The sequence below is a fragment of the Stegostoma tigrinum genome, unplaced genomic scaffold (genome assembly GCF_030684315.1).
Source record: "Stegostoma tigrinum isolate sSteTig4 unplaced genomic scaffold, sSteTig4.hap1 scaffold_53, whole genome shotgun sequence".
Taxonomy (NCBI): Eukaryota; Metazoa; Chordata; class Chondrichthyes; order Orectolobiformes; family Stegostomatidae; genus Stegostoma; species Stegostoma tigrinum.
In genome coordinates this window covers 248,329-274,449 of record NW_026728461.1, presented here as the reverse complement: position 1 = coordinate 274,449, position 26,121 = coordinate 248,329, and the positions used below count along the sequence as shown (strand labels likewise).

General features: G+C 41.1%; 1 protein-coding gene across 2 annotated transcripts in view; it reads left to right on the top strand.

Moving 5' to 3' along the window:
- LOC132208744 (ral guanine nucleotide dissociation stimulator-like 1) overlaps nucleotides 1-26,121 on the top strand; it is a 62,688-nt gene continuing 36,567 nt past the window's right edge. The window contains exons 1-13 of one of the 2 annotated variants that reach the window (XM_059644120.1): nucleotides 1-366; nucleotides 1,466-1,524; nucleotides 2,884-2,957; nucleotides 6,796-6,995; nucleotides 10,434-10,496; nucleotides 11,915-11,995; nucleotides 14,335-14,412; nucleotides 16,699-16,776; nucleotides 18,849-18,926; nucleotides 22,240-22,317; nucleotides 23,150-23,230; nucleotides 24,284-24,370; nucleotides 25,028-25,105. In XM_059644120.1, the coding sequence (XP_059500103.1) occupies nucleotides 263-366; nucleotides 1,466-1,524; nucleotides 2,884-2,957; nucleotides 6,796-6,995; nucleotides 10,434-10,496; nucleotides 11,915-11,995; nucleotides 14,335-14,412; nucleotides 16,699-16,776; nucleotides 18,849-18,926; nucleotides 22,240-22,317; nucleotides 23,150-23,230; nucleotides 24,284-24,370; nucleotides 25,028-25,105 (1,139 nt within the window). In that variant the 5' untranslated portion in view covers nucleotides 1-262. The remainder of the gene's footprint in view (nucleotides 367-1,465; nucleotides 1,525-2,883; nucleotides 2,958-6,795; nucleotides 6,996-10,433; nucleotides 10,497-11,914; nucleotides 11,996-14,334; nucleotides 14,413-16,698; nucleotides 16,777-18,848; nucleotides 18,927-22,239; nucleotides 22,318-23,149; nucleotides 23,231-24,283; nucleotides 24,371-25,027; nucleotides 25,106-26,121) is intronic. The other variant, XM_059644121.1, reaches the window with a different exon arrangement.

Sequence of the window (26,121 nt, the reverse complement as noted above, 5' to 3'; positions counted from 1 at the left end):
GAACATGCAGGACATAACAGTAAGTGTTGTTGTGACTGTGATGAGAGGAGTGCAAAGGATTCGAAGGTGAATATAAAGGTTAAATTAACCTCAGGGATGTTTTTAAGGGACTTTCAGGACAGATGAGACCATCCATCCTCTTGACAGCTGACCAGCCAGTCTGGCCACCAAATAAATTAATAGACGGATTGGTCACATGTGGGCAGGCCTCCTGGTGCCTTCACCCCCATGGGCAATATCCCAGGAAGGCTGTTAAGGGAAGATGGTGAAGATGGGAAACTGCATCCATGTTATGATGCCCACGTTTACAAACAAGCCCTCCCCACATGACAACCGCGTACACGGAGATGAAGTGGAAAACAGCAGGTAACTGCTGGAACAGGTTTTGTGTTCTTTCTCGGGAAGGTTTTCTTTTAAAAAAGAATAAGCCCAGTGACATCACAATGGTTTGCCTGTGATGTCATAAACACAAACAAGAATAAACAATAACTGCTGTGTGTCTTCACTTCATGTTGAGACAACGTGAGGTGAACATTGCAGACTTGTAGCTCTGCAGTTTCAAGTGCGAATCGCTTATTTCTTTTCTCTCCCTCATCAGTGTAATTAGAACTAACACTAATTGAAGCGGAGGGAAAGGAGCAATACCTTTGTGGTATCACTCTTGGTTGTGAGAAGAGTTTTGAGGTAATTTGAATTCAATATATACTGGACACTATTTGTAAAGAAATTGGATTTTAGTACGAATTTCAAAGACGGGAAAACTGGAAAAATGATGTGAATTTGGGGTAACCCGATTGAATTAATGCGTGTATGTTGTGGGTCGCAATGGTTCCAGTACTTGCCAAAACCAAAATTATATTGGCCACATTTTTGTGTCCGCTCTTTGATGGAGGAAAATGTTTCTTCTGGTCTTTGCTGAAGGTGATGTTAGCAGGAAAAATGTTCATCTCGGATGACCGCAAGATCCCATTATCACAACAATTCGCAAAAAAAACAAGAATGGAATTCTCCCGTATAAATCATCTACTATTTATCCCTCAGTGAATGTTATTTCAATGGAAAAGCTAATCATTACCAATTGTTATTCATGAAAACGTGCTTTCTGCACATTAACCAGTGCCTTTCCTACATTACAGCAGCCAAAAAATAGTATTTAGATGAAAAAGGCCCTTTGGGAAATCATTCCAGATGTTCAAGGTGTTGGATTAGAGCAAAGCTTTGTTGAGTTTCATTTTGAACTGAAGTATCTGAAGGGTGATGTCCTGGCTGCTCAGTTGACATGTTAAAATGTTAAATTGTTGAAGGAAGACCAAGTAGACAGTGAAGGCGCAAATGAATATTTGACATATGTAATGAGGCTGAAGTCAGCATATTTTTTGGTCTAGTATTTAAGTGTGATCGTACTCTTTCTCTTTTCATGTTGAATTTGGTTTTTACTTTTATGGTGTTTTCATTTGTCTTTTAGGTTTGACGATACTTCACCTTTCTCATTCCTCAGACTCCAACCCACTTTGATTCTGAAAGGTATGAGTTATCATTAATTTTTCACAAAGCACAAGCTTCAATCCAGTTCCTTGTCTCCCTGTGTTCAGTCAGGCATCGACTCACTTATTCCAGACCTCACATGGAAATTTGCCTTTAGAGACAATGGGAACTACAGATGCTGGAGAATCCAAGATAACAAAGTGTGGAGCTGGATGAACACAGCAGGGAACTGCAGCTGCTTGGCCTGCTGTGTTCATCCAGCCCCACACTTTGTTATCTTGGAAATATTCCTGCTCCTTTGTTCCATTTGCTCATACTCATCTGTGACATATTAAATTAGATTAGATTCCCTACGGTGTGGAAACAGGCCCTTCAGCCCAACAAGTCCAAACCGCCCCTTGAAGCATCCCACCCAGACCCATCTTCCTTTCACCCACACACCCTTCAACACTACGGGCAAATTAGCATGGCCGATCCACCTAGCCGACACATCTTTGGACTGTGGGAGCACCCAGGGGAAACCCATGCAGACACGGGGAGAATATGCAAACTCCACACAGTCAGCCTGAGCCTGGAATCGAGCCCGGGTTCCTGGCACTGTGAGGCTGCAGTGCTAATCACTGAGCCACCGTGCCTCCCGTATCCGACGAGATTAAAACAGCAGCGGTCCATGACACCTGTGAAAAGTAGTAGTTGTCAGCCTTGCATCAATGACAGCAGCCTGACCCTGGAGTCAGACAGTTCTCAGTGTAATATCTTTGAGCACAATGAGGACTGATGTGGCAGCCCCCTTTTGCGACCTTGACAGACTGAGCAATAGGTGACCCGACATCTAACTGATGTCTCTACAGTTTCCCAGCTGTTTTCTCCCCACTCCCCACACCGGGTTCGGTCTCCCACTGGGCTGACTGTGTCCCACTCACTGGACTGCAGAGGTGTGGATTCTGAGAAGCTGACTGCCTCAGGTGTCCATCTGGCAGAGCCCATTACCCTGTATTAATGCCAGAGACTGCTCTTGGTGAACCGATCCTGCATGAAGGCAGCCTCGCTTGCTTTGACTCTGGGTTACTCCCTTTAGATTCTGAGACAGTGCTTCCAGGGTGTGTAGAGTGATTTTTATTCATATATTGATGTGAAAGCTTTGTTGATTTTTATTTTGAGTGGCCTAAAAAGTCTGAATCCTGACGTCCGTGTTGGCTCAGTTAGGATTTTAAAGTTGTGTTTTCTGAACAAGAGCAACATGATATCAGAAGAGCAAACAGATCATGGACACATGTAACTACACTGAAGTCAGCATTTTATCTTTTTTGGTCCAGTATTTAATTTTTTTATGGCAGTCTTTCTCTTTATATGTTGAATTTGGTTTTGTCTCTCATGATGTTTTCACTTATCTTATAGATTTGACTGTTGTTTCCGGTCAGTCAGCTTGCCGAAGCAGTCAGATTTCCGTCATACTACTCAGAATAAAAATGGTATGTACTATCCTTGCTTTTTCACACACAACAAATTCCAATCCCCTGATTACTTATTCTTCATGTTCCTCTACACCATCCAACACTCACTCACTCGCACATTCTTCCACGATGTGCAAGATGTTTTATATATTTGGTCACAGGTTTGTCCCGTTTTATTTTGAGGGAGCTGAAATGTTTGAAGGCTGATGCTCTCATCTGCTCACTTGGCCTTTTAAAGTTTCAATTGTTCTAAGGAAGAGCAAGGTGATATTGAAAGAGGAAATAAACATTTGTGTTGACCATGAGGGTTTGTCCTTATCGACTTCTCCCCGTGCCTGACATGCTGGTTAAACAATCACCAGCTGTCTCTCTCTCTCTCACTCATGTGAGCACAGCCCTATGATGTGGTGTGGTAATGGTGACTTTTTTTTCGAAGGTGGGTCACTTTGGAACAGACAAGCTGGGTTTTTTTGTGATAATCACTGACTGTTTATGTCAGGAAATATCTATTGCTGCACTTTTCAAATCCGAGCTACGTCCGATGGGTGTGAAATCTGGCGACAGACGTTTTTCCAAAAAATGTCGTCCATTGGAGGTTCTGAAGTTGAAGTCTGTTGGGTTCATTCAGAACTTCAAGACTGCCATTTATGTTACGCTAGTGTATTCACAGTAAATGGATAAATGGAGTTAAGAGAGAAATGCATCATGATGTGATACAATGGAGCAAGCTCAAGAGACCTTATTCCTATGAATTCAAAAAATATAGTTTAAGTTCTGAGATATTCAGCAAGCAAACTGTAAGACAAATGGAGTAACAAAAGTATGCTGTGTACTAGGATAGAGATCTGTTCAAACTTTTCTAATTGTTATTAATTAAGTAAGCGACATGTGCAAATTCTTCTTTTCAATTTAAGACTGAGATAGAATAGTCACCCAATTTACATTCATGATGAACATAGAGCAACGATATAATCATGAAGAGGAATTGTGTCCCTTGATGTCGTGTAGTGGGGGTGGTGAAAATAACTGTCATGTTTTTCATAAATTTTTGACAATCATCATGACTAGAACTAACTTGTCGCCACAAACTGGAGTGTGTTAATAGGGGTTAAGAGTGGGCATTAGATGGTGTTTCAATCACTGGCCACTTTCCACTGCTCTGCCACATGCTGTGCCTGGCAACCTTCAGTGAACAAAGTCCAAATCTGAACCAGATTTGCAAACCAGTTCCTGAATTCGAAACAAGAAAAGAACATGTCATCTGTCAGGCAAGCTAGTGTGTTGTGGCATTTTGACTACGAGAGGGAAATAAAACAATGTTCATGTGGAACTCTACTTAATATTTGAAACCTGAATGTGCACACTTCAGTTGATTCTCTCCGCTGCATAATTAACTTCAACTCTTCCATCCTGCTTTTATTGACATATTAATATCTGCTTGAGAGATTTCCTCCATGCCTGTTGATTGCTTACTGACTGCATGTGTACAATATACTGAGAAAACGCACCAGTTTTGATTTATCGCCGCAAAAACTGTGCGTTGAGGGACCGTGATTTACTGCGCTCGATTGTATTTTTTTTTCCTTTTTGCTGGAATTGTGAAAACTTAGAACACTGGAGGGCACATCCTTCCATAGATATCCTGTCCTTTCTTCTGTTACACCGTGCAATGAATGGGAAGGAAAGGAGCGGGAAGAATGATTATGAAGTAAATTTGAGTAGGGGAGCTGATAGCCTTTTACCACAACAGCAGAACAGATGGAAGGAATGAGTAGTAGGGTGAGAGAGAAAGGAACAGAGATTTCACCATTAAAAATGTTGAAGGCAATGTATTGGCAGCTGGTAGCCTTTGTTTTAGTAATGTATTGCAAACATTCAATAGTTTTGCTCTTTTAATATTTAAAGATGGACATTACATAATTTCTCTCACTGAGATTGTCATCATCGTCATAAAACATCAATTTATTTTTAATGTTATTTGTCTTTCTGGATCAAAATATGATGACACATAAACAAATTGAGCTTCAAAATCTCCCCTTCCCCTACCGCATCCCAATACCAGCCCACCTTGCCCCTGCCTCCCTAACCTGTTCTTCCTCTCATCTATCCCCTCCTCCCACCCCAAGCAACACACCCATTTCCTTCTGTCTAACCTCATCCCACCCACTTGACCTATTCGACCTCCCCAGCCTGACCTATCCCCTCCCTACCTCCCTACCTACAATCACCTCTACTGGCTCCATTCCTGCCTCGAAATTTGTCTGTCTCCTCTCCACCTATATTCTCCTCTACCCATCTTCGGTCCGCCTCCCCCTCTCTCCCCATTTATTTCAGAACCCTCTCCCCCTCCCCCTTTTCTGATGGAGCGTCTAGGCCCGAAACGTCAGCTTTTGTGCTCCAAAGATGCTGCCTGGCCTGCTGTGTTCATCCAGCTCCACACTTTGTTATCTTTGTTTGGAGGTTATGCTTTTCTGCAGTCATGCTTTTTTATACTTGTGTGGGGTAAAGTTCTTAAAACGGCAACTTCATTTAATTGAAACACATTTTGTACAATTTTCTATTACTTGGAACAAGTCTTGGAAATACATTTCCTGTGAATACAGACGATTCATAATTCTGACAGAACCGGTCAGCTACTCTGGCAAAGTTGAGAGGTTCGCATTGGATTTCAAATTTCAAATCAGGCTCCTTCAAGAGTGCTCCAATTCCCTCCTTTGCTGACATGCTCCACCCTGACCCCTGCCCAATCCCAAAGGTATATTCATCTGCTGACATGAAGGAAACTGAATTTGATATAGGGGTGCTTGATGTGATTTGAACTATGAAGTTCTTTGTGAGAGTTCTTAATTTCTTTTGCACACTCCACAGTATCAAGTATGATAACCCTTCGGCAGCACATTGGAAGAGACCTTGCATGGCACGAGTTGTGGAACAAAAAAAAAACAGAGGTTTCCTTTTTCTTCAGTTTCTCCCTCCTTCTATTTTCCGCCAAGTCAGCAAACATTTTACACCTCTCTGCTTTCCTTCCAGTTATGTAAGCTTGCTTTCAAGAGTAATTAGATTCCTCAGAACAATATTGTTCAGAAATGTGAAGTCAGTGATATTGTTAGCAGAGAATTCAAACAGGATTGAAGCCAGACTGTCATGTTTCCTGTTGCTGGCTGTGGCCTCGAGCTGTAGACAGAAGTTGCTGCACATAATTCCACATTTTCTCTGTTGTGGAAACTTTCTGGCCCGTCTGATGACTGGATTAAAGTAGAAATTGAGAAATAGTGGGTAGTCAGCTGAAGGGATTTAATATTAAATGTTTATTTACTTAAAATGATGGTTTAATATTCTTGAGATCGACACAAAATAACTCCAAGGCTCAAATTTCTGTTTTGTATGAATCTAGCTGGCCATGTTTCTGTAATGTTTTGACTTTAACTTTGTGTTTTTTTTAATGGTTCAAGCAATACATGAAGTGACCAGCTGCTTTATCATTGGATTGAACATATTGTATCTCCTCATCAATGGTATTCCCCTCCAACCCTTCAATGCTCATATCTTTGCACTTCTAATTCCGGCCACTTTGATCTTGCCTGCATGCTTGATCTTCTTTATCCTGTCATTGGTGTGTTCAGCTACCCAGTTCTGGGACACTGTTCCAAAACATCTCCTCTTTGTCCTCAAAACCAATCTTTCTGACCAAGCTTTTGGTGACCTGCCCTAGTTTTAGCTTCATGAATCTTGGAGCGATTTTTAAATGATTATGTAAATGTGAAGCATTTTGAAATATTTCTACCATGTCAGAGATCTATACAAATAAACATTGTTCCTGCATCACATTTACTTTTTAAATTTGTATTCTCTGTAGGCATCAGGAGATGAGCTTCCATCCCATCTCGCTGTCGATACCTCCAACGTTCAAATTCTTCACTCTGAGACCTCAAAAAGACTTGTCGAAAATTTTGTAATCGCTCTCATGAACAAGGAGCGTTTCTACATCCGCACATTCTTTTCGACATACAAAGCATATACCACTGCTGAAAGTGTGTTGTACATCCTCCTGGACAAGTGAGCATAAATCTTATGAGCATCTCCTTTGTTTAATGGTAATGATAGAAAAGTATGTTCTGTCGAGTAATTTTTGTTATTAATCCTTCTGGCAATGAATCGCTGAAACTAGCCATATGGAAACAACTCTCAGTAAACTGAGAATCTCCATCCAACCCTCAGTTAGGGAGACTATTTTTTGTTCATTGAAGACACAAACTTACCTGCACCCCAATCCCTTGGACATTAAGCTCTGCAAATTTGGGCTTTAACTTTCATCCAGTTTCATCAGAAAAGTCCACATTTTTTAAAGTATTCTGGAGGATTTTATCCTCCACACAGATGGTTTTATCTTCCACCTTCTGCCTAAAAGGTCCGGATTCAAATTCTATCTCCTATGTCATGTGTCATAATAAGTTTGAATAACTTGATTAAAAGTAATTAGACTTGAAGTCCTTCATAAAGAGAGACTGCAGTGGGACTGATGAGCTTGTTTGTTTACAACAAGGCAAAGCAGTCCTTCAGTTCTCCTGTTTTGTGCCCCCATCGCCTTCCAATATCCCTGATCCCAAATGGTGGCACAAATCATGTTTAAGCACCCGGCTAGTGATTTGGGACAGAAGTGAATAAAACATACTCACAAAACATAATGCTGAGACAGCTGCCAATGTATTTTTGATTATTTTTTCGCAATAATGAAGCGATCGAGAACCAGTACAATACAACGATTAAAAAGTGTGGTGAATGTATTAGGACAATGTCTGGACCTTGGTATTAAAGATAAACAGTGACGTTGACTTCCTTCAATGCTTTTTATGTAGTTTGGAGCTTCCTACAACTATGTTTGGAATGTTTAAGTTTCTGCATGTAGTGAATGGAAAAATGTTATTTTAATTGAAAGAAGCCTATCAATTGTCTGTAATAACAAAGTGTGGAGCTGGATGAACACAGCAGGCTAAGCAGCATCTTAGGAGCACACACGCTGACATGTCAGGCCTAGACCCAGCTTTTGTGCTCCGAACATGCTGCTTGGCCTGCTGTGTTCATCCAGCTCCACACTTTGTAATCTCGGATTCTCCAGCATCTGCAGTTCCCATTATCTCTGATCAATTGTCTGTAAGTCTGTGTTGGGCATAACAATCAAAGTTTGGAAGCTGAGTTCAGGGTGAGGAACCTTCATTGCAAAACTGAAATGTTGGTCAAATGAATGTCTGCTTCCAACTGAAATATGCAGGAATACCGCAGTTCTGTAATAATGGGTGAAATGTTTTTCAAATGACATCAGTGATGGTTTCTCTTGTCACCTCAGTTTTCATACATTAGTTTTTTTGCATGTTGGGTGAGCATTGAACAGTTTATGTACTTCACAAATGGTGTTTTGGGGTAACTTATAAAAACTCAGTTCGGGGACAAAGCGATTCTCACCACTGCTGACCTGCAATTGATGTACCTCTGACATTAGAGGGATATCCCTGGGTAGGAAAAGTTTCCCAAATGTGCTATGGTTAAAAAATTGGAGAAAATCAGCAAATAACCAGAGATTATTAGATTTTTCTTCAAAGCAGTAAGCTAATGAGCAGGCTTTCATGAACCCAATAGGTTGCAGAAATCGATCCAGCTGGACCTTTCAAAAGGGAATTTGGGTTTCTCTTTTTGCCTGTTGCCAAAATATTCTCAATTCTTTGCCCAAGTAAATAAATGTTCCAGCAGAATAATTCCAACCAGAAGCTTCTGAGTTTTTAAAAAAAGATGACCCATACTTGCCGTAGAATTTGAAACATCACAGCTCACGCATGTGTCTCACGTTATCTCTCAGAGGTGAGATAGTGGACAACGATTCTTCGCAGGTTATTACTTTCTTATTTGCTTTTGTGTTAGGCCGGTGGTCATCTTAGATGATGGTATTCTTTTAAAGGTAAAGTGAAAATTTCGTAAAACCAAGGAATCTCAGCAAACTGTGGTTTGTTGAAATTTGAGGAGTTTGGTTCTCATTAAACTCTAAGGTAGCTGTGGTTAAGACAATCATCTGTTATATTTACTATCTCCTCCTTTCACAGTGTAACTGTTTATGACTTTGGCTGCTTAGATCTCTAACTTGTCCATTGTCTTTTGGTGAAAGTCTCCATCTGCAGGGAGATTCTTGGAGTTTTTAAAAAGTCAACAACAAAGTGGCTTCCATGCCATTCAAAAGTTCAAACCCATTTTACCAATTGGTCAGATTTTGTGTTTAAGATTAGTGTTTGAGCCAACCATTTTAATTCGGCTAAAAGATCATCATAATTCAACGGATGTTTATAGCATCCGTTCACCTTACAGGCACCCTACATTTCAAAATTTTCCTTTATCCATGGTGAAAGGGAGAAACAGTCTGACTAGTTGCTACAGTTATTTTGGTGTTCTGTAATTAGATCCAGGGAATTCATCCCTTTTTACGTGTGCTTTTATACGTGAGAATTAACTTGAGTTCAAAATGGTTAGGATCGTATAGTATGAGTATAATTTAAAAAATCTGTTCCTGCCCAAGTTTTCCAAGTGTTGACGACCAGCCCATGACTTCTGAAGGAATGAATTTATGACTGACAGATTTGGTGATGTGACAAAGATGCGCTAAAAAATTAACCTTAGAGGACTTCGGAATACTGCAGAGAAATATAGGTTTAGCAAGTAGTCAACGATATGACAAATAGAGTTGTACATGGGTAAATTTGAAGTCCATTTTGGCAGAAAGAATAGCAGTTTTGTTTTTATTGAGGGAGATTGCATTGCTCTGAGATAGAGTGGAATCTGGGTATCCTCGTGCATGAATCACAAAATGATCATGTACAGACACATTAAGTAATTTGGAAAGCAATTAAATGTTTTCATTTTATCATGAGGGAATTTAAGCACAAAATTAGGGATCACTGGTTATCCAATATCTTGAATGATTTTCTTTATATTAGTCAGTGTATTTCAAGGATGGAAGTAAATATATTAGACGCAGTTCAGAGCAGGTTTACCAGAATAACACCAAGACTAAGTGACTTGTCTTACAAGGAAAATTTGCACAGGCAAGGCTTGCATCAGTTGGTGTTTAGGGAAGGAAGAGGCAACGTGTTTGAAACAAAAAAAACCTGACGATTTGGACAGGGTAGACATGGAGACAATGTTTCCTCCTGTAGAAGAGACTAGAATGAAGGGCGAGTGTCTAAAGGGCAGTGGTTGTCAATTTAAAACAGTGATTTTTTAAAAAAACATTGAACCACATTGAATGCTTTACTCTTCTCTGTGGCAGGGGATGAGGCAGGTATGCTGTAAAGTGCCAAATTGGAGTTTCAATGCAAAGTATTAACAAACTTGGTAATCAAGGCTTCAAATGCCAAAATCCTGAACCTTCAGATGTTTTTCAGTGGCTGAATGCAAATTGTAGATTCAAGCTTGTTTAAAATCACTTAGTTTGTGCTGTCTGACCAATTGCAGATATGGAAGCTTTGGCACCTCAGAGGCAGAAGAGATTCCAGTTATCGATTCAGTGAGCACAAAGTAAGCTTTAGTCTAATGTGTGACTTAATTAAATTTCATCCAAAATACAACAATGTTAAAAAACCTGCTGGCACTTCCTGTAAGATCTGTGGAGGGCCTTCCTCCCACAGCAATGCAGCAAACACTAGACAGCAGCAGTCACATGAACAGAGTTGTTTGATTGTATCAAAAATCTACACAGATTTTGTTTGTTTAAAAAGAAAAGTTGTATCAACAGAAAAGATCCAAAAGTGTTCAGTGAAAAATTGCTCATCTATTCACTATTCAGATCTCCATTTGTCGCCAAACATTTAGATAGCTGAACTCTGAATTAAGGATACAACATGTTGAAGAATTGAGGTTCCTACCTCCTCCCCTCCCCTCAGTCTGCCTGTGCTGTCTTTCAAATCTCCTGTGAAGGTTTTGAAGAAAAACCTACTCCCAGTACATCTGGAGGGTGATCTATTTTATAAAAACTGTTGACCAAAGAATGAAATAGAGGCAGAGCTGCAATCTTTTCTTTGCTGTCATGAAGGTTGGTATTGCTGAGCTTACACAAAAGAGATTTGCAGGCCAATGTCCACTGTGGGAGTTGTGGAACTCTCTTATTTGCAAGACAGACAGGCACAAGTGGCTTTCAGCTGGTGACTTACTTCATGCCCAGTGAGTCATGAAACCAGCTACTTTGCCCACCGCTGACAATACAGTATAATGGTGCAGAAGAGAATTCAGCTTTCCTCATGAACTCCCCTTCACTTTACCAAGAATGTCATGTCTCAGGCCAAGGCCAGTTGACTTGGGAAATGCAGCCCTGTATGTCGAGACACTATCTGAAGTATTTCATCGGACAGTTGGTTGCCTTTCTATATTTGGGCCTGGAGCTCTTTGTTTAAGATATTATTCGACTTTGCAACAAATATAAAATGATGAAGAAATGGATCTGATACATCCGTCTCTCTCTCTCTCTCTCCTTCCCTCTCTCTCTCTCTCTCTCTCTCTCTCTCTTTCTTTACTGCCATACCCCAGTCTCACGGTCTTATCCTGCAAACTGCAGTCAAGGGCTTTGTGGAGACAAATCACCATATTCTGTAGTTGCGTCTAGACCTGTTGTTACAAAATTAGCTGTCAATGGCTCAAATTACGGACTCAATGTCTTTCAGGTGTATGACGATAATTTTATTGTGGATGTAGATGTTCGCTTAAATTTACTTGATAGCGCTTTTATGACCATTTGCAGAATACCTGACAGTGCAAACAACAAGGTAGATGGGAAACCATGCACTCTAAAATCTATCATGAAGGAATAAGTTTGAATACAACAAGCGGTTAAGGTTTTGCTTTATTCAGAGTACAAGGAATACAAAGGAAACTGCCGATGTGCGAACAATTACTGGCTGCAAGTGTTTGTTTAAAATGACATTTTTCACAACTAATTTCAGCAGCGGAAACAGTGATAACATTCCGAGCTGTGAGGAGCTTGCAAATCCAGTGCCTGCAGAGACAGTTACAGAGATCAGAAAGTAAGTATTGATCCAATGTGTGAGGAAATAATGCTTTAATCAGAATACAACTATGTGAAGGGCAGCTGCTGGAGGGCCACCATTTTCAGGAACATTATTTTGAGACTTTCTCCTGAAACTGAGCAGCATCTGTGGAGAGAAAGCAGAGTGGGCGCTTTGAGTTGAGGTTCCCCTGTTCAGAACTTTGCATCTCTGAAGAAGTGTCGCTTGGCTCAACTTGAACTCTGTTTTCTGTCTGCAGATGCTGCAAAACCTGTAGAGTTTCTCCAGAAACATCTGCTTTTCTTTCAGATTGTCTGCGTCCGTAGTTTGTTTTTTTTATATTAAAGAAACAGTTGGCTGTTGTTCTAATATTTGCTCTGTTCTTAGTGTTGTAAAAAGAAATTTTAGATGGAAGCTTGTGGTTCATGCTGCAGGCCTTCTGCTGGATCTGAAACCTGGAGGCCTTGGCCGATTCCAACGGTAACCAATACAGAGATTGCTGCCGGCGTTACTCACCAGTTGACGGTTTGGCTCAGTTTTGACAGCTGCTGGTCCAGAGAAAGGGATGGCAGATCAGCATCTTTCTCAGCCCAACTGTTAATGCTGATTGTCACTGAGGTTGTGTAGGTGGGCGCCATCAGGGAAATGAGGGAGGCAGTCCTTAGAAGTCAAGGAGAGTCCAGGTGTCAAAGAGAACTGGCCCATGTCACATAGCTTTGCAGTGTATAGGTGGCAAACCCCCTCCCTGCCATTTTCCTAATCCTCCCGCCTCCCATTTAATTGCCAGTGAATGATTGGGCATGCATTACACACGATCTTTAATGGAATGTTTCTTTTCCAAACATTGGACTGTGCACTGCCGGTAAATATATTGAAAAATTTGACTCTCTAACTCTATTTCCAATGTTATTACATGCCCCACCTCCCCCCGTTGCCCAAAAAAGAAGACCGTGGTGTTTTGAAAACGTGTGAAAGTTGAAATTCCTTCTTTCTTGCAACTTCCCCAGCTTCTCTTCCAGACTCAACTCCTGTCACTTGCAAACCACCTTTTAATGCTTGGAGGTGAAAAACAAATCTCGATCTATTGTAGTTACATACATCAGAAATGTTGCCTGTTTAACAAACCCAGTTGATAAGCACTTGAAAACTTGGGAGAGCTTGTCATCTGAAGAGTGGTTGAGGGTTTTGGTTCTGTTCAGGATGCAGTTTAGAAGGATGGGAGGGAATGTCATTGAAACTTTCAGAATACTGAGAGACCTGGAAGGATTGCACATGGAATGGAGAAGATGTTTCCACTAGTAGGAGAGATTAGGACATGCCGGCGCAGTCGCACAGTGAAGAGACCAACCTTTAGAACTAAGGTAAGAAAGAATTTCTTCAGTCAGGGAGTTGCTCATCTGTGGAAAACATTGCAGAAAGCCATCGAGGCCAAGTCATTCGGTCTATTTAAGATATAGAGAGAGAAGGGTTCTTGATTAATAAGAGGATCAAGGGTACCAGAAGAAGGCTGGCAATTGGGCTTGAGAAACATCACAGTCAGAATTGAATGGCAACGCAGACTCAGCAGGTCGAATGAGCTAATTCTGCCCCTATATCTCATAGTCTTATGGATCCACACTAAATACTTCAATGTTCGTTTTGTGAGTAAGCCATTTCTGGGTGCAAGTGCTTGTTTACAATGTCTTTAATTTTTGCCTTATATATTCAGGAAGGCAAATGCAATGTTGGCATTTATTTTGAATGTAAAAACAGGGCTGTATCTCTGAGGCTTTGTAAGGCTCTGGTCAGGTCGTACTTGGAGAGCTGCGTGCAGATTTGTGTCCTATATCTCAGGAAGGATGTACTGTCCCTGGAATGGGTTCAGAGGAGATTCACGACAGTTATCCCAGGAATGGAAAGCGAAACATATAGGGAACGTTTGAGGAATCCAGAACTATATTCATTGGAGTTTAGAAGGATGAGGGGTGATCTAATTGAAACTTTCAGAATACTGAATGGCCTGGACAGAGTGGATGTTGGGAAGATGCTTCCATTGATAGGAGAGACGAGGACCCGAGGGCACGGTCTTAGAATAAAGAGGAGACCTTTTCAATTGAAGATTTGGAGAAACATCTTCAGCCAGAGAGTGTTGAATCTATGAAATTCACTGCCACAGAAGGCTGTGGAGGCCAGGACATTTAAAACTGAGACAGATAGGTTCCTGTTTATCAAGGGGATCAAGGGCTATGGGGAGAAAGCAGGAGAATGATGTTGAGGAACTTATCACCCATGACTGAATGGCAGAACAGATTCAATGGGCTGAATGGCCTAATTTCTGCTCCTATGTCTGATGGTCTTATGGTCTTAATGAATTGCAGGTCCAAAACCTTTGACAGCCCAAACTCTGAGAAAGATGAAGAACCAAGTTCACCAAAAGCGACTGCAGAAATCTCAAAGTAAGTTTCATCCTTCTGTGCTTCATTCATAATACATAATATGAAAAGAAATTGCTGTGAATATAGTAGCTCCTGAAAGATTATGTCACCATTCGAAATGATAAAAATCACATTAAAGAAACAGCTTTACTCCCTCTGCGGCCATTGCCAGTAATTAAATCAATGACACATTTCAGCCTTTGATCTATAGAAAACATTCAAAAATGTTCAGTGAAAATTTGATTGGCCCTCAACATCCAGACCTTGGTGGTCTAACTTGCAACAATGCTAAACTGCGAAACCTCCCACCTCCCGTCAAATGCACCAGCCTACGTAACTGGAGTGACCTACATATTTTCTCTGAAAATTTGGAAAGCAAACCATCTAGTGTAGTCATTCGTCTGGACTTTGACCAATTGGGGACTTGAAATACAGAGCATTTTGGGATTCAGTATTTATTTTCAATGTTTATAAGTCAGTTGTAGATGCAGATCCTTTCCTTAATTTGTGCTTCATGAGCACTTGCAGCTGCAGATATTTTGGCCGTACAGATTGTCGGGTGGGTGGGAATCAAAGTTTGCCAGGCATCTGTGTAACCATGAGGAAGCAAGGTTGATCGGAAATAATTTTGATGTGTTTTAATTCTGCTTCATTTGGAATGCAGCAGTGTGAAAAAGGAATGATGGAGAATCATTGATTTCAAATTTTTTGTTGCAATGTAAGGAATGCCACTCCAGACTATAGCAATCACATTAAAGTGGCTGCTGGACTGCCTCCCTGGAAAATTTATAACAGAGACATTTGCCTTAAATGATAGCATCACCATTGAAGCATCCAAAACACTGAGATGGGAAATTGTTTTCAGATCAATATTGAGGTTATATTTCTGGACAATGTGGCTCTGGTAAAAAAATATGAAAGAAATGGGTTAATCTCCTCTACCCCACCTCAGCACTTCTCTTTGTTCCTCTTTCCTGCTTCAGCTGCACCCTCCCTACAAACTTCCTCCAAGTTCATTGAAGTGTCCTCCAAACTTCCGTGACATTTGAATAAATATTCCTACAATTAAGAATGTGACCTGCTCCCCGTGTCCGAGCCTTGGTATTTCTCCCATACAATATTGCCATTGAATAGTTTGCGTTTTTAATTATCTAATCTGGCCATCTGCCATGTGCATCCATGAAGTCAGGCACTTTCCCAAGTCAGAGACCTGGAATTAATCCTGAGCTTATTTTGTCCAAATCTTTAACTAAACTCAGAACTATTAAAGGAGCAGGAAAGAAAAATGAATAAAATTAATTTTTCAGCAAAACAGCCACTGGTGACTAATCTGACATTAAGCTTCAGTGAATTTGAGCAATGACAAATTCCTACATCAGGGCTCCGAATCAAACTTTGAGTTACAAGCTGTGCTTGTGCGGGTTGAATTGTCAATAGTCTGTAAAGAGCTTGAGTTTCTTTGTCAGAGATGAGGAAGTTAAACTTAAATCGTCTCTTTTGGGATATTTATTGTCTGTCCCAGTGCAGAGGTTCTTTATTTGACATCTTTACATCTCATCTACCCACTGGCTCCCCCTCACAGCCAAAAATCCCAATGTTGATAAGAGTGCCAGAAATTAAAATTGTGATCACATGCACAATTAAAATGATTTATTTGGTGTTTTGTGACCATTTGCAGCTGTGAAAATGTTGACATGTCACACTGTGTAGTGGGTGGAATCCTAAGTTTGTCAGAAACTGAAAGAGTAATTGACAAGTAAATTTGATGTGACGTCAGATTAAACCTGTTGTACAGTATTTGGGATCTAATACTGTGAAAGGAAACTGTTGGGATTTGCTGTAAGATTATGTCAGGGTTGCTTCAGGAAGATACCCCAATTGGCAGTGCAGTGAGCACCAGTCCAGACAATAGCAATCACATGAAGCAACTGCTTGACTGCTTCTGCAATGTTTGGCTTATTTTGGGAGGTGAGATAATGTTGAATTAGCATAAGGCTTTCAAAGCTTTTCAGTGGTAGATTGAATTTTGCTTGTCTTTCAGTATTTAGTTCTTGCATAGCCCAGAAACAACTTTCAACAAGGGTGAAATACTGAAGAAATGGCTTTCTCTCCTTTTTGCCCTGCTCTGTCTCTTCCAAGCCCCACCCCAGCACTGCCTCAATATGAAGACCTGTGGGCATCCTGTGGAAGTCAAAACAATCCATCTCTCAAGACTGTGATTTTTTTGTGTTGAATTGGGTTGGATTTAATTCTGGACGAGTTTGCCTGTTCTAAATGACTTAATTTGTCCTCTTTGATCAATTGCAGTTTTGGAAATGTTGACAGTGCAAATGGTGAGGAAAATGGAAGTTGTGGTTCTTCAGGATCCAGCGAAATAATTGCTAAGTAAGTTTAACTGCATGCATGACAAAGTGAGTCATTATTCAGAATATGACAAAGCGGTAGGAAATAGCTGGGGAGCTAGCAGTTTGTGCAATGTTGTACAGCCATCAAATGGTAATAGCCCAGAGACAATGATTTGATAATGTTTGTACCAGCTCTCAAAGAGGGACTTGCCGATGTTCAGTCCTAAATCCCTTTACTGTGTAACACTGCGAAACATCTCCTTTCGAAAATTGTAGCTCACTTTTGAAGACCCCATTTGAAGCTGCATCCACCACACTATTAGGTCGAGCTTTCCAGTTCCTAAATAGGCTATTTAATAAAAAATCCTTGTCACCATTGGTTCTTCTTGCTGATCATCTTAAATCAGTGTCCTTTTCTTCTTAAGCCTTCTGTCACAAAGAACCGATTGTTCTTATCCATTCTAACCAAATCCCTCATGATTTTGAACACTTTTAAAACCACTTTTTAGTCTTCTCCAAGAGCAGCCGGAGCTTCTTCAGCCTCTCCACAGGATCTTTAATGGAATGTTTCTTTTCCAAACATTGGACTATGCAATGCAGGTAAACGTATTGAAAAACTTGACTCTCTAACTCTCTGCTTTCCAGTGTTATTACATGCCCCACCTCCCCCCATTGCCCAAAAATAAACAGACCGTGGTGTTCTGAAAACTTGTGTGAAAGGTGAAATTCCTTCTTCCTTGCAGCTTCCCCCCAGCTACTCTTCCAGACTCAGTCACAATCACTTGTATACCACCAGTTAAAACTTGGAGGGGGAAAACAAATTACGATCTATTGTAGTTATACACATCAGAAATGTTGCCTGTTTAACAAATCCAGTTGATAAGTACTTGAAAACTTGAGAGGGCTTCTCATTTGAAGAGTGGTTGAGGGTTTTGGTTCTGTACAGGATGGAGTTTAGAAGGATGGGTTGGAATTTCATTGAAACTTACAGCATACTGAGAGGCCTGGAAGGATTGCACGTGGAACGGAGAAGATGCTTCCACGAGTAGGAGAGATTAGGACATGCGGGCACAGTCGTGGAGTGAAGAGACCAACCATTAGAACTCAGGTCAGAAAGAATTTCTTCAGTCAAGGAGTGGCTAATCTGAGGAAAACATTGCAGAAAGCCATGGAGGCCAAGTCATTAGGTCTATTTAAGATAGAGAGAGAGAAGCGTTCTTGATTAATAAGAGGATCAAGGTTTCGAGAAGAAGGCTGGAAATTGGGCTTGAGAAAGATCTCAGCCAGAATCAAATGGCAAAACAGACTCAGTAGGCCGAATGAGCTATTCCTGCCCCCAAAACTTATGGCCTTATGGATTCCACATGAAATTTTTCAATGTTCGTTTTGTAAGGAAGCCATTTCTGGGTGCAAGTGCTTGTTTACAATGTCTTTAATTTTTGCCTTATATAGTCAGGAAGGCAAATGTAATGTTGGCATTTATTTTGAAAGGACTTGAATGTAACAGCAGGGCTGTACCTCTGAGGCTTTATGAGGCTCTGGTCAGGCCATACTTGGAGTACTGTGTACAGACTTGGGCCCCGTATCTCAGGAAGTATGCACTGTACCTGGAACGGGTTCAGAGGAGGTTCATGAGAAAGGTCCAGGGAATGGAAAGCTTAAAATATGAGGAACGTTTGAGGACTGTGAGACTACACTCATTGGAGATTAGATGGATGAGGGGTATCTAATTGAAACTTTCAGAATACTGAATGGCCTGGACAGAGTGGATGTTGGGAAGATGCTTTCATTGGTAGGACAGACTAGGACCCAAGGGCCCACATTTAGAATAAAGAGGAGATCTTTTCAAATGGAGATTTGGAGAAACTTTTTCAGCCAGAGAGTGTTGAATCTGTGAAATTCACTGCCACAGAAGGCTGTGGGGGCCAGGTCATTGAGTACATTTAAAACTGAGACAGATTATCGAGGGGATTAAGGGTTATGGGGAGAAAGCAGGAGAATGGTGTTGAGGAACTTATCACACATGACTGAATGGCAGAACTGACTCAATGGGCCGAATGGCCTAATTTCTGCTCCAATGTCTGATGGTCTTATGGTCTTAATGAATTGCAGGTCCAAAACCTTTGACAGCCCAAACTCTGATAAAGTTGAAGAACCAAGTTCACCGAAAGCGACTGCAGAAATTTCAAAGTAAGTTTCATCCTTCTGTGCTTCATTCGTAATACATACCATGAAAAGAAATTGCTGTGAATATAGTAGCTCTTGAAAGATTATGTCGCCATTCGAGACGATAAAAATCACATTAAAGAAACAGCTTTATTCCCTCCGAGGCCATTGCCAGTAATTAAATCAATGACACATTTCAGCCTTTGATCTATAGAAAACATTCAAAAATGTTCAGTGAAAATTTGATTGGCCCTCAACATCCAGACCTTGGTGGTCTAACTTGCAACAATGCTAAACTGCGAAACCTCCCACCTCCCGTCAAATGCACCAGCCTACGTAACTGGAGTGACCGACATATTTTCTCTGAAAATTTGGAAAGCAAACCATCCAGTGTAGTCATTCATCTGGACTTTAACCGAATGAGGACTTGAAATACTGAGCATTTTGGGCTTCAAAATTTATTTTCAGTGTTTATAAATCAGTTGTAGATGCAAATCCTTTTCTTAATTTGTGCTTCATGAGCACTTGCAGCTGCAGATATTTTGGCCGTATAGATTGTCGGGTGGGTGGGAATCAAAGTTTGCCAGGCATCTGTGTAACCATGAGGAAGCAAGGTTGATCGGAAATAATTTTGATGTGTTTTAATTCTGCTTCATTTGGAATGCAGCAGTGTGAAAAGAGAATGATGGGGAACCATTGATTTCTTCAAAATTTTTAGTGCAATGTGATGAGTGCCACTCCAGACTATAGCAGTCACAAATTACAATCCGACCCCACCACCCAAGACATTTTTCCATCCCCTCCCCTGTCTGCTTTCCGGAGAGACCACTCTCTCCGTGACTCCCTTGTTCGCTCCACACTGCCCTCCAACCCCACCACACCCGGCACCTTCCCCTGCAACCGCAGGAAATGCTACACTTGTCCCCACACCTCCTCCCTCACCCCCATCCCAGGCCCCAAGATGACATTCCACATCAAGCAGAGGTTCACCTGCACATCTGCCAATGTGGTATACTGCATCCACTGTACCCGGTGCGGCTTCCTCTACATTGGGGAAACCAAGCGGAGGCTTGGGGACCGCTTTGCAGAACACCTCCGCTCAGTTCGCAACAAACAACTGCACCTCCCAGTCGCAAACCATTTCCACTCCCCCTCCCATTCTCTTGATGACATGTCCATCATGGGCCTCCTGCACTGCCACAATGATGCCACCCAAAGGTTGCAGGAACAGCAACTCATATTCCGCCTGGGAACCCTGCAGCCATATGGTATCAATGTGGACTTCACCAGTTTCAAAATCTCCCCTTCCCCTACTGCATCCCTAAACCAGCCCAGTTCATCCCCTCCCCCCACTGCACCACACAACCAGCCCAGCTCTTCCCCCCCACCCACTGCATCCCAAAACCAGTCCAACCTGTCTCTGCCTCCCTAACCGGTTCTTCCTCTCACCCATCCCTTCCTCCCACCCCAAGCCGCACCCCCAGCTACCTACTAACCTCATCCCACCTCCTTGACCTGTCCGTCTTCCCTGGACTGACCTATCCCCTCCCTACCTCCCCACCTACACCCTCTCCACCTATCTTCTTTACTCTCCATCTTCGGTCCGCCTCCCCCTCTCTCCCTATTTATTCCAGTTCCCTCCCCCCATCCCCCTCTCTGATGAAGGGTCTAGGCCCGAAACGTCAGCTTTTGTGCTCCTGAGATGCTGCTTGGCCTGCTGTGTTCATCCAGCCTCACATTTTGTTGTCTTGGAATCTCCAGCATCTGCAGTTCCCATTATCTCTCTCACAATAAAGTGTCTGCTGGGCTGCCTCCCTGGAAAATTTATAACAGAGACAGTTGTCTAAAATAATAGCATCACCATTGAAGCATCCAAAACACTTAGATGGGAAATTGTTTTCAGATCAATATTGAGGTTATATTTCTGGACAATGTGGCTCTGGTAAAATTGCTAAAGAAATGAGTTAATCTCCTCTACCCCACCTCAGCACTTCTCTGTGTTCCTCCTTCCTGCTTCAGCTGCACCCTCCCCACAAACTTCCTCCAAGTTCATTGAAGTGTCCTCCAAATGTCCGTAACATTTGAAGAAATATGTCGTCAATTAAGAATGTGACCTGCTCCCCGTGTCCGAGCCTTGGTATATCTCCCATACAATATTGCCATTGAATAGTTTGCATTTTTAATTATCTAATTTGGCCATTTGCCATGTGTATTCATGGAGTCAGGCACTTTCCCAAGTCAGAGACCTGGAATTAATCCTGAGCTTATTCTGTCCAGATCTTTAACTAAACTCAGAACTGTTAAAGAAGCAGGATAGAAAAATGATTTTTTTTTCAGCAAAACAGCCACTGGTGACTAATCTGACCTTTAAGCTTCAGTGAATTTGAGCAATGACAAATTCCTACATCAGTGCTCCGAATCAAACTTTGAGTTACAAGCTGTGCTTGTGAGAGTTGAATTGTCAATAGTCTGTAAAGAGCTTGTGTTTCTTTTTCAGAGATGAGGAAGTTAAACTTAAATCCTCTCTTTTGGGATGTTTATTGTCTGTCCCAGTGCAGAGGTTCTTTATTTGACATCTTTACACCTCATCTACTGACTCATTCCCCCTCTCAGCCAAAAATCCCAATGTTGATAAGAGTGCCAGAAATTAACATTATGATAATATGCACAAGTAAAATGATTTATTTGGTGTTTTGTGACCATTTGCAGCTGTGAAAATGTTGACATGTCACACTGTGTGGTGGGTAGAAACCTAAGTTTGTCAGAAACTGAAGGAGTAATTGACAAGTAAATTTGATGTGACGTCAGATTAATCCTGTTGTATGGTATTTGGGATCTAATACTGTCAAAGGAAACTGTTGGGATTTGCTGTAAGATTATGTCAGGGTTGCCTCAGGAAGATACCCCAATTGGCAGTGCAGTGAGCACCAATCCAGACAATAGCAATCACATGAAGCAATTGCTTGACTGCTTCTGCAATGTTTGGCTTACTTTGAGAGATGGGATAATGTTGAATTAGCATAAAGCTTTCAAAGCTTTTCAATGGTAGATTGAATTTTCCTTGTCTTTCAGTATCAAGTTCTTGCACAGCGCAGGAACGGCTTTCAACAAGGGTGAAATACTGAAGAAATGGTTTTCTCTCCTTATTGCCCTGCTCTGTCTCTTCCAACCCCCACCCCAGCACTGCCTCAATATGAAGACCTGTGGGCATCCTGTGGAAGTCAAAAGAACCTGCTCTCAAGACTGTGATTTTTTTGTGTTGAATTGAGTTGGATTTAATTCTGGATGAGTTTGCCTATTCTAAATGACTTAATTTGTCCTCTTTGATCAATTGCAGTTCTGGAAATGTTGACAGTGCAAATGGTGAGGAAAATGGAAGTTGTGGTTCTTCAGGATCCAGCGAAATAATTGCTAAGTAAGTTTAACTGCATGCATGACAAAGTGAGTCATTATTCAGAATATGACAAAGCGGTAGGAAATAGCTGGGGAGCCAGCAGTTTGTGCAATGTTGTACAGCCATCAAATGGTAATAGCCCAGAGACAATGATTTGATAATGTTTGTACCAGCTCTCAAAGAGGGACTTGCCTACGTTCACTCCTAAGTCCTTTTACTGTGTAATACTGCGAAACCTCTCCTTTCGAAAATTGTAGCTCACTTTTGAAGACCTCAATTGAAGCTGCATCCACCACACTATTAGGCAGAGCTTTCCAGTTTCTAATGATGCTATTTTTAAAAAAAATCCTTGTCACCATTGGTTCTTTTTGCTGATCATCTTAAATCAGTGTCCTTTTCTTCTTAAGCCTTCTGTCACAAGGAACCGATTGTTCTTATCCATTCCAACCAAATCCCTTATAATTTTGAACACTTTTAAAATCACTTCTTAGTCTTCTCCAAGAGCAGCCCAAGCTCCTTCAGCCTCTCCACAGGGCTGTCTAGTTTGTCATCTCTGGTAATATTTTTTGTGAATGTTTTGTGCACCCTCTCAAATCCCTTCCTGAAGTGTGGTTGGTAAATACCAGAGTTGAGGGCATATCAGGAGTTTTTTTTATAATGATTTGTCAGAACATATTTGTTTTTCATACAATGCTCCAATTTTTAAAGTTCAGAATCCTGATGATATCTTCAACCTGCACTACCACTTCTATAATTATTGTGCACACACATACACACACACACTATCGATCAAATATCAGGCATGGATCATTTCAGGAAGCACCATATCATAAGATATTTATTTTGGCTACAGAAAAGAGGAAGGAACAATCCAGAATAATTTTGATTTGGAGGAGGTCCAACTTCAAAAGGAGCAAGAAGGCGTTTGCAGCAAGTAAGGTTGAACACAAGTTCAGGCAAAACTGTCATGAAACAATAGTCTGTCTTACAGCAGGAGGTTGTTTAGTGACAGTGTCAGAATGTTTCCACAAGCAGGAAATAGTGGCAAATGGTACAAATGATGAGGATTATTGATGACCCCAATGTGTACCGAGTTAATTATAAGTAGTTCAGAAGGGAAGTGTTGAACTAAATGATGCTGGCAGCTCATGTTAACAGGGAATCCGAATGTCGTCCTCCATTGTGAGCAGTGAAAGGGTCGCAAAAGTGGGGCTAATGGTCATAAATCCACTGTTTAATCTTCACAGAGGTAAGGGCCTGGCTGAGATACTATTCAGAAGAAGTTGATGTCCAATTCACGATGAAAAGTAAATAGTTGAGACAAGGATGAGCTGAGGTTGGACAGCATTTTAGAAATGTGAAAATAAAACAACTGCAGATGCTGGAAAACTGAAACGAAAATGGAAATTGCTGGAAAAGCTAAGCAGGTCTGGCAGCATCTGTGGCGAGAAAGCAGAGTTAACATTTTTGAGTAATTTGAGCCACTGAGCTTTTACAGCAATTTCTGCTTTGATTAGAACGGCTGGTTGTCCCTGGTGTTGGTAACTCAGAAGGAAGTGAATTGTAGACAACTGAGGATACTGAGAAAGAAAAAAATAGCTTGAGGCTGCAGTGGCACTTTGCACAACAACCTAATGCTGTTTGAATACAGGGGTGGTATCAGAGGACTGGAGGATTACAACATGTACTATGTTTATGTTCAAAAGTGTGTGGATAAATCCAGCAACTAGATTCATCTTATTGGTGGGACAGCATCACAGGAACTGTAATCCCAGTCTCAAGCAAGAATACTTGGGGAGCATATGGGCTCACATTTTATGCTGACTCAGAAATCTTCACCATCTGGTGTGTAACCTGTTTTATAAAACCATCTGATGGAGGCTTGTAATTCTGAATCTTCAATTTTCATGGGTATTTTACTGGATTTAACTGAAGATGAAAGGGTTTGCTTGAGGTGTTTTAAATTGTTCTTCATGTTCATTTGCAGCTGTGAAAGCATTGAGTCTGAACACTGTCCGAATTCTGATGAAATTCAGAATTTAAGTTCACCAGAAAAGGGAGCGACAGTCAAGAAGTGAGTTTGATCCAAAATGTGACCATGTTATGCTTCATTTGCAATACAGTAGTGTATAAAGGGAATGGCTGGAGAGCTGGTGGCCATAGGTTGGATAATCAGAAATCTCTTCATGAAGGCAGAGATGTTTCCATGCTGTATGACTCTGTAACACATACCACAGAAACAAAAACACGGATATCATTCCAGATCATGGCACATTGATGAAGAAACAGCTTCTGAGTTCTTTGCCTATTCTCTCCCTAATTCTGAGGAACAAGCAATACAAAGCACAAGCAGCAGTTGCGTGTGAAGGTGTTGAGTTTATCTCAGACTGAAATTTCTGGACTAGTAGCAAATGTAAGCTATTGAAGAAGTGGCTTCACTCCTTGCACCTGCTCCTTTCCCCTGTTACCACCAGCCGCCACCACTGCTGGTGAGCTGCTTTGGCCCTCAAGGGCATTTCTGGTAAACTTCCTGAGGAAATTTAAAGAACGTATTCACTATTTTATGCAGTTTTACAATTAGAGTGTGACCTTGTTTCATAAAGTTAGCTGATCACAGTTTGGGATGCTGAATTTTGAGACTTCATTTTTTTATTTTACGTCTGGCAACCAACTGTAGACCTAAACACCATTTTAATTTGCTTTTTCTTTTGTGGTTTATGATCAATTGCAGAAGCATAGACTTCAACAGATCAAGCTTTCTAGAAGAATATAATTTCAGTCCTGCAGAAAAGGAAACACTAATGAAAATGTAAGTTTGATTTGACATGTAGTGAAATTGTATTTTCAATGTGAAATTTAAGAATGTGAGAAGAATTGCTGGAGAGCCAGAAAGACCTGTAAAATAATGTAGAGCCTTTGTCATGAAGATATGAGGCACCCAGAACAGGATGGCAAACGGCACTCCAACCCATAACAATCACATTCAAGAAGCTAAATAATAACTGAAAGAATCACGGACACTGCAACTCAGGGACAAAAACAAAGTTGTTGGAAAAGCTCAGCATTTCTGGCAACATCTGTGAAGGTAAGAACGGAGTTAATGTTTCAGGTCCGGGTGACCCTTCCAGTTCTGAGGGAGGGTCGCTGGACCCAAAATGTTAACTCTGTTTTTGCATTAAAGAAGCTGCTTGCCTTGCATGTCCAATGATTGCATTATTCCTAGAGATTGGCTTGTTAATATTTTTCAGTGTAAATCATCCAAAATTCTTTATCTTTTGGAATTGTTTGTCCTACATGATCACGCTTTTGGGGTTGTTTATCTCAGATTGTCATTAGTCTAGTTTGTGATAATGATGCATTATTGCAGGAATGGTTTTCCTCTTCACACCACTTTATTAGAAGTTATCCTGCAAACTTCCTGTGAATAGTTGAAACCAAATGATACCGCTGTCTAGAGCAGTCAGATACTTGGCAAGTGGTTTGTTTGTGGTGTCCTGACTTTGGTAGCCCTCCCACTCCGTGCTGCTGTTGTACGTTTTGCATATAATCGATCTTGAATTAATACTTCCTGAATCTATGAAATCCAAATAATCTCGTGAAATCATTTTTCATGTTTGAAGTTTGTCAACGAAGTGCTTTCAAAGATATTTGACTGTAGAAAGCATCGCACAAATGCATCTCTAGCTGGAATTCTAGTTATTTTTGAGCTATACCAGATTGCTGAGGTTGTTTTACTGCTCTGAATAAGATTAGATTACCTACAGTGTGTAAACAGGCCCTTCGGCCCAACAGGTCCACACTGCCCCTTGAAGCATCCCACTCAGA